At 38.8% G+C, this 12,593-nt stretch overlaps 2 protein-coding genes across 5 annotated transcripts in view; one reads left to right on the forward strand and one right to left on the reverse strand.

Moving 5' to 3' along the window:
• The window catches only part of LOC133531045 (uncharacterized), a 452,747-nt gene that overhangs the window by 296,270 nt on the left and 143,884 nt on the right, over positions 1-12,593 (reverse strand). The window lies entirely within an intron of this gene.
• LOC133531030 (ryanodine receptor) overlaps positions 1-12,593 on the forward strand; it is a 212,481-nt gene that overhangs the window by 62,229 nt on the left and 137,659 nt on the right. For all 4 annotated transcript variants that reach the window (XM_061869105.1, XM_061869106.1, XM_061869107.1 and 1 more), the window contains 11 exons: positions 187-356; positions 1,154-1,278; positions 2,095-2,298; positions 3,490-3,659; positions 4,028-4,218; positions 4,967-5,107; positions 7,379-7,533; positions 8,674-8,815; positions 9,743-9,953; positions 10,443-10,520; positions 11,263-11,393. In XM_061869105.1, coding sequence (XP_061725089.1) covers positions 187-356; positions 1,154-1,278; positions 2,095-2,298; positions 3,490-3,659; positions 4,028-4,218; positions 4,967-5,107; positions 7,379-7,533; positions 8,674-8,815; positions 9,743-9,953; positions 10,443-10,520; positions 11,263-11,393 — 1,718 coding nt within the window. The remainder of the gene's footprint in view (positions 1-186; positions 357-1,153; positions 1,279-2,094; positions 2,299-3,489; positions 3,660-4,027; positions 4,219-4,966; positions 5,108-7,378; positions 7,534-8,673; positions 8,816-9,742; positions 9,954-10,442; positions 10,521-11,262; positions 11,394-12,593) is intronic.

The raw sequence follows: 12,593 nt of genomic DNA on the forward strand, positions 1-12,593 counted from the left end.
GTTTTTTTTCATCGGAAACTACTTTTTTATGAATATTAGTATTAGTTATGCCTTTATAATCATTTTCTTGCACACTTTTATTGAAAAAAATCACTTTTTGTATTCAATATTAATTTTGCCACCAAACGTTCCTGTCCCATAACCCATATTTAGAAGGGGGAGATCATTTTCATTATTCCGTTTCAGTCCTATGAGACAAAGAAGAAAGGCGTCGGTAAAGTCGAAGAGAAGCAAGCGATACTTCATGAAGAAGGCAAGATGGACGACGGCTTAGACTTCTCTAGATCGCAAGAAGAGGAGTCGCGTACTGCTAGAGTCATTAGAAAGTGTTCGTCGCTGTTTACTAAGTTTATCACGTGAGTTTCAACCTTAATACAATAGTATTATGGCTTAGAATAAGAAGTCAAAATGGACGAGGGGTTATACTTGTCTAGGTCGGAGGGGAATACGTTCGACAAGTGTTACATTAATAATTTAAAAAATAATAATTACGCCACAACATTTGAAGAAATATTGAATGTGAGCGAAGCTACCTGTACAATAAGCAAGCTACATGGTCAATGTATTATTATTATTTATTTATTGGGAAACCAACAGCACATGAAACATATTAACAATATATACGATAAGCGGAGGCCAATTATAGGTTCTCACACATAGAAATTTCATAGACATTAACTTCACTAAGTATATATAGTTTACAATTCCGTAGACTAGGCAAGTACATACATGAATTAAAAAGTAAAAACTATTGAAGACAGAAATCATTACAGAAAAAGGTCAAGCTCACTCAAAGAATTTAAGCATTAAAGTACGGCGTATAGACTGTGTATTTATATTAAACACATCAATATCGTGCTCTCTTGACAGACTGTTAAGTGTTCTACCTGCATCAAAAATAAATAAATAAGTATAAATGTATATCTGAAAAATTAAGTGGCAGAATGTAATCAAAAATCATTACAGGACAGTACACCACTACTGTGTTTTATTTTTATTTTTTATTATAAACTGACTGACCCTGACTGATTGGCCCTATAGTCACACCTGATGGAAAGTGTGCAAATAGAAATATTAAATTACCCAGAACCTGCAAAACCTTCTCAAAAGCATATCTTTTACCAAAATGCTGATAAAAAAACCCCGTTTCCAGTGGCCTTGAAACCCTACAAGAGAATCGTCGGCACTCGATGTTCTTCGCGTCGGTGAACCTGGGCGAGATGGTGATGTGCCTGGAGGACCTCATCAACTACTTCGCGCAGCCCGACGAGGAGATGGGTAAGAGACTGGCCTGAACTAATGCCAGGCCTCGATTATTTAAGGTACAAGTTACAATTTTACTACTCATAACGGCAACATTGAACAAAAGGCCACTCATGATTGGCCAAGCCTAAAGCGCATCAATGTTCAATTTCTTCTCTTCTTCTTTTCATCCTGTTACCCCCTGCTGGGGTGTAGGGCTCGAACCATTTCCTTCCACTGACTCCGGTCCTGGGCAGCTCGGGTAACCTCCTCCCACCCCATCCCCAATACACCCAACTCTTGCTCCACGGAACGACGCCAAGTAGATTTAGGACGACCATGTTTCCGTTTTCCAGGCATCTTCCAGGTCAGGGCCACCTTGGATAGGTGGGTGTCAGGCTTCCTGAGGATATGCCCAATCCAATGCCATTTGCGCGTTTGGATCTCCTTAATGTTCAATTTACACCTGGAAAAGTGTAATTTGTAAGTTTTTTTTGTAGGGTCTAGGTTTGATATTCATAAGCCTGAAGACTTTTTGCAGATGGATAAATCGTGGATAGTCACACGATTGGTGTTTACCATCTTCATCTCAGCTTTAAACTATTCCGAGCATTGGTTTTCCAAAAGTATATCAATGATTGGTCGTGATTACTTGCGATCTTGACTAGATAGATCCAACTTCTTGAGAAACTTTTTAACTGCGTTCGTGTTTACTGCTTAACTTTCGTAAGAAGATTTTTGGAGCCTAACAATATGTCAACACATTTCTGTGGTAAATAATGTCATTAGCTTTGCCATCTATTCATGGCAATAAAGTAAATAACTATAATTTCTGATTTTCCCTATTCACAGAACACGAAGAAAAACAAAACAAATTCCGAGCCCTCCGTAATCGTCAAGACCTGTTTCAAGAGGAAGGCATCCTGAACCTGATCCTCGAAGCTATCGACAAGATCAACGTCATCACGTCACAAGGGTTCCTGGCCGGGTTCCTCGCTGGAGACGAGTCCGGGCAGAGCTGGGAGATGATCTCTGGATACCTGTACCAGTTGCTTGGTAAGTGTCTTCAGACGTAATACCGTCAAGTAGCTAAAACAAGATCAACGTCATCACGTCACAAGGGTTCCTGGCCGGGTTCCTTACTGGAGATGAGTCCGGGCCGAGGTGGGAGATGATCTCTGGATACCCGTACCAGTTGCTTGGTAAGTCTTAGCCATAGAAAACGTCATTATCATCACATCACAAGGGTTTCTGGCTGGGTTCCTCGCTGGAGACGATTCCGGGCAGAGCTGGGAGATGATATCTGTATACCCGTACCAGTTGCTTGGTAAGTCTTAGCCATAGAAAACGTCATCATCATCATATCACAAGGGTTTCTGGCCGGGTTCCTCGCTGGAGACAAGTCCGGACAGAGCTGGGAGATGATCTCTGGATACCTGTACCAAATTGGTCAACCCCGCGAGGATACCCACAACTACTGGTCATATGCTGCTCGCACCCAACGATTCCCTATGCCTTCTATAGTTGTCTAGTAAGGGCCAGTTTGTACCAACTGGAATTGAAGGCTGATCTAAGAAGTTTCGCATACAAAAAAAAATAGGGAACGTTTTAACGGTGACCTTAAGTCTTATCTTCACCAGTTGATTAGAAAGTCAAAGTGACAATGGGTTTTTTTTTTTATACCACGACGGTGGCAAGCAAACATACGGCCCGCCTGATGGTAAGCAGTCACCGTAGCCTATGGACGCCTGCAACTCCAGAGGTGTTACATGCGCGTTGCCGACCCTTTAAAAATCTGTACACTCCTTTTTTGAAGAACCTCATACTGTAGACCCTCGGGAAAACCTCGGCAGGTAGCTCATTCCACAACCGGAGCGTGCGCGGGAGGAAGTTCCTCTTAAACCGCACAGTGCGTGACCATTTAGGTTCTAGGGTGTGAGGATGAACACCCTGCCGACGGCGGGCGGTGCGGTGATAGAAAGTTTATGAGTTTATTATAATACATTAGCTAATTTAATAAGATTTTCATTGTCATTGTCTTCTTCTTTTTCTATATTACTTCGGACTCTTGCTGACCGAAGAAGGCATGATGGTTTGTTTGTTGGTTTGATTGCAGTTCTTTATTGATCAAATAAGCTTATAAAACGATTTCTTTGACATGACTTAAAGGTGGGAAAGATGCTATGTTTAAAGTTAATGTGTAAATTTAAGATTTTCACGAATATAGCCTCACTTTTTCTTCAACAGCCGCCATCATTAAGGGCAACCACACCAACTGCGCGCAGTTCGCCAACTCCAACCGCCTCAACTGGCTGTTCTCTCGTCTCGGATCTCAAGCCTCGGGAGAGGGCACGGGAATGTTGGACGTATTGCATTGCGTGCTGATTGACTCGCCTGAAGCGCTGAATATGATGAGGGTGAGTAATGGACTTGAAATTTTTAATGTGTCCTTTAATAACAGAGTATCATACTAGGTGGTATGATTTACAAGCTTAGGGCATGGGAATGCTGGACGTGTTTTTCGTGCTGGTTGTCTCACTTGAGGCGCTGAATATGATGAGAGTGAGTAATGGATGACGAAAATTTTGATAACGTCTCGTGTTAAAATGTGTACATATGTACTTAAGCGCATAGAAAACATCCATGACTCTAGAACAAAATATCCGTGATTATCACACAAATAAATGACCTTACCGGGAATTAAACAGGACCATCGGCTTCATAGGCAGTACACTCCCGACTACAGACAGGTCTTCTTATTAATACATAACGTATTTTTCCATAGGACGAGCACATAAAAGTAATCATATCCCTCCTCGAAAAGCACGGGCGCGATCCAAAAGTCCTCGACGTGCTGTGCTCTCTATGCGTCGGTAATGGCGTCGCTGTACGTTCCTCGCAGAACAATATCTGCGATTATCTGCTGCCGGGGAAGAATTTACTACTCCAAACTGCGTTGGTGGATCATGTGTCGAGGTAAGGAATTTATGATAAGAGCATAAAGTTCAAAGTTGAATAATAATGGCTTTGGACAAGTGGTGCTAATTTTGCGTCGGTAATGGCGTCCCTGTACGTTCCTTGTAGAACAATATCTGCGATTATCTGCTGCCAAGGAAGAATTTACTATACTGCAAACTGCATTGGTGGATCACGTGTCGAGGTCGACTTTATGCTAAAGACTTAGAGTTCAAAGTTGAATGATAGTGGCTCTAGTAAAGTGATTAGACTGATTAGGTATACACATTTTGCGTCGGTAATAGCATCACTGGACGTTCCTCACAGAATAATATCTACGATTATTTGCTTCTGGGGAAAATTACTATTACACACTGCTCTAGTAGACCATCTGTCAAGGTTAATCGACTTTGAAATAAAGGCATAGAGTTCAAAGTTGAATAAAATTGGCTCTGGGCAAGTGATGGTGCTAATTTTGGATCGGTAATGGCGTCGCTGTACGCTCCTCATAAAACGATATCTGCGATTAACTGCTGCCGGGGAAGAATTTACTACTGTATTTGGACATAAAACCTATTTCAGTATGATTGCGTTAAATTAATTTGTCCTCTTATGTAATTTTGACCTTGTTTGTTAGAAATTAACAAAAAGTTATGGAAATTTGCAATATTTGAGAATAAATATGAGGATTTATTTCAGAAGATAACGTTAAAATACTATTAAAATGCTTACAGTTGGTTACTCAACGTAAATATCTTCTTATTTACAGTGTCCGTCCAAATATCTTCGTGGGTCGCGTGGAAGGTTCAGCAGTGTACCAGAAATGGTACTTTGAAGTCACGATGGACCATATTGAGAAAACTACGCATATGATGCCACACTTGAGGATAGGATGGGCAAACACTGCTGGGTAAATATCACTCATTGTATTACATTTTCATATGTAACGGATTACTCATGTGAAAACTGAAAGGATTTTAACCGTTCAAACGCCAAGAACACCTAAAGTCGTCGTTACTAGTCATACCCAAAGCGCCAAGGACAACTATAGGTACAGTTAAGTATTTTCTGCCAATTTCCACAATTTTAAACATTTTTAAAAAAACGAAACGTCAGAAAAATATGTAACCAAACCTGCTTACAAATTCACAAGAATTGGTTTAAATAAGTTTTTGGCAAAAAAATATATTTTTGGGACAAGCTTTTATCGCTGACTGTACTTTTTTTTCACAGGCAACTAATACTCATCGAGACAATTCTAAAAACCCCAAACACAATTAGGTTGCGTTGTTTTATCACAGAGTTCCTATGACTACCTCCTATCTCCATCATCAGATCAGCTCGGTGGTACCATAATATTGCATTGTCACCCGACTTACTTATGTATGCAAATTTTCAGCTTAATCGGAAACCGGGAAGTGGGTCAAATTTAACTTGCAAGATTCCAGGACATACATACAAACCAAGCACACGTCAAGTTAAATAAAAGCTTGTAATAATATGCGACCTGCAGAGGAGAACATACGGACATACGACCAAGCTGAAACGGATATTTTCGCTAACGCTCGGTCAATAAATTCTGAGACATAATATTAAACTAATTTCACGGTTTACACTCACGTGTTTTTAGTCACTCGCGCGACATCTTTCGGTGAGCCTTACTCTCCTTTCTCAAGCACTAACAGTGCGAGCAGCGTTCACGACGGCCGTGCTTCGCGTACTGCTGCGCGCCGCGTCGCACGCTGCGCGCGCGCTTAGAGAACCGATTGGAGTTTAGGGGTGGTCGTGCGCTGTCGTAAAAACGTGAATGTAAATCGTAATAATAGTTTATGCGACTGCTACATAATGAAAGGCATTAAAACACAAGTGTGGGCTTAAGAAACGAACGAAGTGAGTTTCTTAAAAGGACCACACGACTGTTTTAATGCCTAATTATATAGAGTACATACACTATTTTATCTACATACATATTATAAACTTTCTATGATATATTCACTAACCCAAATTACAGCCAACATTGGGGCTTCATTGCTCTTTTGGCGGGACTCGCGGATATGTGGCGGCGTCGCCGAAATATCTTTATCGCTCATTTTAAATTAAACTTTTGCTATTATTTTTTATTACTTAAAAACAACAAAACAAACTCATTTTATACTTAATATTAATTAATAGATAAACTGTACGTCAAATGGCGACAAATGAAAACTTTTTTCACGCATGTCACGCAATTGTAGTTTTTTTTTTAAATTCAGAGACAAACTAGTATCAGGGCCTAATTCCGTATCGTTGGATACAAACTAATATGCGAGATTTCTCAAAATTGAGGTCGAATTGAATGGCTTTTTGTTCAGAGAAGTACGAAATTTGAATGTCATTACCAAATTGATTTTGATGTAGTAATGAAGCAATTACAACATTTTCACAGATAAGAAATTTCTTTTTTTCCTTCCTCGCACAACGTATCAGTATAGCGTTACAACGAGGAAATGCCGCCAGCATCCTTGGTACAATGCCTCAAGGGCCTATTTTAGATATAAGCTAGTTATAGTAATCATCTGTATATATCCATTATAAGACATTAAAACACTGGTGTGAACCGTAATTGAAAAAAACAAATTTGTGAAACAAAACAGTTTATCTTAATGTTGGCCATTATTTACGGATTTTGAAGGCATCATAGAGGGTTTATGATATGTGTGTAGATAAAATTAGTTTAATGTTAATATGTCTCACGACAGTAAGTAAGTAAGTAAGTAAATATTCTTTATTGCACCAACAATTATACATTTTACATACGTGTAAAACTACAAATGAATTTTAAAGGAAAATAGAACCAGTTAGAGACAGTTTAAATTAGATTATTGCAAACCTTTATGAGACATAGCCTGATTATTATGCCATGATTATTTTGACGACCGGTCTGGCCTAGTGGGTAGTGACCCTGCCTATGAAGCCGATGGTACCAGGTTCAAATCCTGGTAAGAGCATATATTTGTGTGATGAACACGACGGATATTTGTTTCTGAGTCATGGGTGTTTTCTATGTATTTAATTATTTATAATGATATATATATCGTTGTCTAGGTACCTACAACACAAGCCTTATTGCGCTTACTGTGGGACTTAGTCAATTTGTGTAATAATGTCCTATAATATTTATTTATTTAATGTATTATTCCAGCTACGTCCCCTACCCCGGTGGTGGCGAGAAATGGGGCGGCAATGGAGTCGGAGACGACCTGTACTCCTTCGGCTTCGACGGCGCCAACCTCTGGTCTGGCGGCAGGAAGACTCCTGTCAACAGGAACTATACCGCCGAGCCGTTCATTCGAAAAGGTACCTTATTGTCCTTCTTACAAGGTTCAGGTTCCATCATTGGCGGTGACTTGTACTTTTGAGTTCATTCGACGGACTTTCAAGGTCCTTCATTAGAGATAGTACATTATTGCAGAGGCCGGGAAATGGCATCACCTGGATGAGTTTCGATCAAAGAAGACGAATCCGCGAATTGTTGTTTCTGCCGAGGCATATATAGTGCTTTTATCCAAACATGCCAGGAAATAAGGTAAAATATGTAATCATAATTTAATTATCAACCAGCACTCAAATCGAAACTTAAGATCATAAACGTCAAAAACAATTTCCCTCTTCAATTATTATAAAAAAGTTAAAGACACAACTTATTCTGCCATTCAGTACTATTCAATATTCGTTCATTCCATATAATTGTGCAATATAAGCTGTATGTGCACACATGAGATTCTTAAAAAAATATAACAGTTATATAGTCTTTGATTTTATTAAGCAGTATTCCTGATTTTCTCGCATGTTTGGAGAAAAGCACTATATATGCCTCGGCAGGAACAGCAATTCGTGGATTCGCCTTCTTACTCTCATCCACGAATTGCCTTTTCCCGGCCTCTGCAATAATGTACTATTCTATAATGTTAATATCCAGAACATCAGAGTCAAGTGAATGCAGTGGAAATGAGAGCGTTGAGAAGTGTGTGTGGTGTAAAATTACAAGATAGAATTAGGAACAGTGTGATAAGGGAAAAGTGTGGACTGAACGAAGATGTAGTGACAAAAATTGAGAAAGGTATGTTGAGATGGTTTGGACACGTGGAAAGAATGAGTGAAAGAAGGTTAACAAAGAGAGTGTATAAGGGAGAAGTAGCGGACTTTCTCTGATCAAATCGGGGAAATCCTGAAGAAAGGCCAGGTTAAGAGCACCCTAAACCGACGAGCGTGTATGAGGAATGTCATGAAAATGAAGGAAGCGAAAGAGGTATGTCAGGATCGTAGCAAGTGGAAATCCGTGGTCTCTGCCTACCCCTCCGGGAAATAGGCGTGATTTTATGTATGTATGTATGTATGTAATATCCAGAGAGGAAAATGAGGACTACATTTGAATGGAGATGCGGCCGTCCTCTTTCCTCTTAACAAAAAATATTTGTCACCACATGTCCGTTTCAGGTGACGTAATCGGCTGCGCGCTGGATCTGACCGTACCGATTATCAACTTTATGTTCAACGGCGTAAGGGTCACCGGGTCCTTCACGAACTTCAACCTGGAGGGCATGTTCTTCCCAGTTATCAGTTGCTCTAGTAAGCTGAGGTGAGTAAACCGTTTCTTTTATGTTATCTTATCTTTTTGGAGAATCACAGATAATAAAATACTCATATTAACTTATGAAAACGGGACTTGAGGTTTTCTAGGCGATTAAGATTTAAATTTACCTCCGACGTTTCGACGTTTTTATAAGTTAATATGTGTAAAAATCGTGAAAGTTTAAACTGTCCAAAAAAAATACTAAGCTATTCAATTCGTACACAATATGAAATTGTTATTGTGTGTCTTTACTGCACTGTGATCTATGATTATCTATTTTGCTATTTGTAAACATAATCTATCTTATTTTTTGTGTTACCATATTGTACTTCCAAAGATATTTTTTTTCAGTGGAAAATTTGCCGAACTTTCATTTTAGCAATTCCTAGCTAAGCAATTTTTCATATCTCGAAATTTTGAAGCTATGTGTTTGTCGCGCTGCGATAGGCGGGAGTGCGTGCGTGCGATAAAGACAACTGCAGCTCGGACTAAAGTTCCCACGCAAAAAACTCAAAAATCGAGGGTTCGCTATCGACTGTTTGCTCCTCCAAAACGCAACCAATCCGTATGAAATTTTTGCAACTGCAAGAGGAAGAAATAATCTATGCCGCTATATTTTGAGTTTTTGGATATTTGTTGTCATATTTGTATACTGCGCCTTTTTTGGCAGCAATTTTCGCGGCGATCCAAAAAAGCAAAACATAGCGGCACAAATATTGATGATATTGTTCTTATTTGAAAAAATCATTGCTCTAGGTTAAAATCCAGGGAGGAAACAGTCTAGAGCGTTTGTATGGAATAATTGCAACTAGGAATTCCTCGAGGAAATTATTGAAATTTCAGTAGCTTCACAAATATAACCCAACCTACTAAAAATAGTAAAATCATTGATGTACGTTACATCAATGAGTAAAATGGCGTGTATCTTTCCAGTTGCCGCTTCCTCCTAGGAGGCGAACACGGCCGTCTCCGCTACGCCGCCCCCGAGGGCTACTCACCTCTAGTAGAATCCCTCAACCCTCAACAAGTGCTGAGCTTGGAGCCTTGCTTCTACTTCGGGAATCTGAGTAAACGAGCTTTGGCAGGACCACCCTTGTTGCAAGATGATACGGCTTTCGTGCCTACGCCCGTAGATACGACATTAGTAAGTAAATTATTGTATCATATACCTGTACAGCCCCTCTTATTTGTCGCTCGAGGAAAGCTTGGCAAAGAGTTCATATAACAGATGAATTCGCGGAAGGAAAGCAACAATCTAGGTCCACAGGTTGTTTACTCTACGGGACACCACAAGGCTATTATTCTCCTCTAGTAGAATCACATATCCTCAACAAGTGTTGAGCTTGGAGCCTTGGTAAGTAAATTATTGTATCAAATACCTGTACAGCCTGTCTTATCAGTCTCTTGAGGAAACCTTGGCAAAGAGTTCATATAACAGCTGATGAATTCGCGGAAAGAAAGCAACAATTTAAGTTCACATTTACAAGAGTATTTTAATATTCATTCTTCATCAGAAGAGCTTAATTGGGAGTACATCGTACACCATTTATGTTTAAAGAGTTCTCAAAAAATTCACGGTCATTGGTGTACTTAGTTTAAGATGTTTTTCGAAATTCTCTTATTTGTTTTCCAGATCACATTGCCATCGTACGTGGAGCAAATCAGGGATAAATTAGCTGAAAATATCCACGAGATGTGGGCCATGAACAAGGTGAGATTCTTATACACAACTAGAATATTGTGTTTTGCTTTATTCTGTCTTTAGAAATATATAGTGACCTTGTCTAAGCCGATGGACCTGGGTTCGTATCCCGGTAAGGGCATTTATCTGTGTGATGAGTACGGATACGTGTTTCTGAGTCATGGATGTTTTCTATGTATTTAAATATTTGTATATTATATATATCGTTGTCTGCAGAGTACCCACAACACAAGCCTTTTTGGCTTACCGTGGGACTTAGTCAATTTGTGTAAGAATGTCCTTATAATATTTATTTTTATTTAGTTATATATTCATATTCATTTTATTAGTATTCAATTACATGTCAATATTACAATAATGTTATTAAATATTCGAGCACCTTACAACTATATACTACGTATTCTTGAAAGCGACACTCTTGAATAGTTAAGCATATATTAAATATTTTAGTATTAAAAAGGCTACTGCAAAAAAACTTCAATTTGTGTTATTATTCTTTTTTTTATATACTACGTCGGTGGCAAACAAGCATACGGCCCGCCTGATGGTAAGCAGTCTCCGCAGCCTATGTACGCCTGCAACTCCAGAGGAGCCACATGCGCGTTGCCGACCCTAAACCCGCCCCCCCCCCCCCCTCGTTGAGCTCTGGCAACCTTACTTACCGGCAGGAACACAACACTATGAGAACAACACACACAATAACACACACACACACACACACACATTAAGTCTGAAAAAAATCTCATTTCAGATCGAAGCCGGCTGGATGTACGGCGACCAACGCGAAGACCTTCACAAGATCCATCCCTGCCTGGTTCCCTTCGAAAGGCTACCGGCCGCGGAGAAGCGATACGACATACAGCTCGCTGTGCAGACGCTCAAGTAAATTTCAATCTTATTTCAATGTAACAGGGTCTAATATTGGGACACTTCAATCTTGGCTCCGTTAGCTTGCATTGCAGTCACTCAAGCTACTTTTTACCGTAATTATACTGGCATAGAGTTTAAATGAAGAAACCGAATTATGGGGTAATGCAGCAGCGTCCAACATAAAAGATCTTCAAATTGCACAGAACAAAATTATTAAGGTCCTTTTTCATTATGACTATCGAACGCCAACTAAAACATTATACGAAAAAACAAAAATAATGAACCTCAAACAAATATACTCGTATAAAACCTGTATCCTAATACGTAAAATATTAAACAACGAAATACAATCAGAAATTAAATTTAGCAAAAAGAGTAAATTCCAAAGGATGAAACTCAGAAATGCTGAAAGCCTAGCCTTACGTTTTCCCAGAACCCGATATGGGACTTGTAACTTAATGTACGATGGTGCCAAATTGTATAATAGTCTACCGACAACCATAACAGATATAAAAAGTTTCAACAAATTCAAATCGAAATTAAAAACATACATAAAAGACAATATTCAATAATAACACTTTAGTTATCTGTACCTTATTTAAAATCACGTCGCATACTCTATAGTACTTCCTTTAACCTAATTATTCATGTGCAAACTAAATAGGTATGTAAACAACTAACTTCTAAATTGATACAGAATACCTTTCATATGTACTTACTAATTATTAAAGATTTAACTAATGTATCAAATAAGTCTGCATGCTTGCTTACTGCTAATATATTATATGTATAGTTAATTGTTGTCTTATAAGTGAAATTTTGTAATTTCTTCAGACAATTAATACTCTTTAAACCGAAACCAAGATAGGTAAATGTGAGCGGTCAACCTGTACACTAGGGTGGGTCTTTTTTTTTTTTTTCATTAGGCACTGTTAAAAAAAAGGTGGCATATGGTGATTAATTATTGCCTATATTTCTACTTTCTTTAGCTTTAATTATACTGCCTCTGGATTTTAGTTGCAGTTTTCGTAAAATGTATGGACATTGTAAAAGTGTTTTTTTTTTTCAATTTATTTGCTCTAAACCTTTGCCATGCTATTTCGAGGCAGTATTATTGGCGTATATTTTTAAATAGGTTTGAATAATGAGGCAATACATAGATATACTCCATATACTCCACAGAGCATACAAATGTAACAATATTTATATGAA

The sequence above is a fragment of the Cydia pomonella genome, chromosome 24 (genome assembly GCF_033807575.1).
Source record: "Cydia pomonella isolate Wapato2018A chromosome 24, ilCydPomo1, whole genome shotgun sequence".
Lineage (NCBI taxonomy): Eukaryota > Metazoa > Arthropoda > Insecta > Lepidoptera > Tortricidae > Cydia > Cydia pomonella.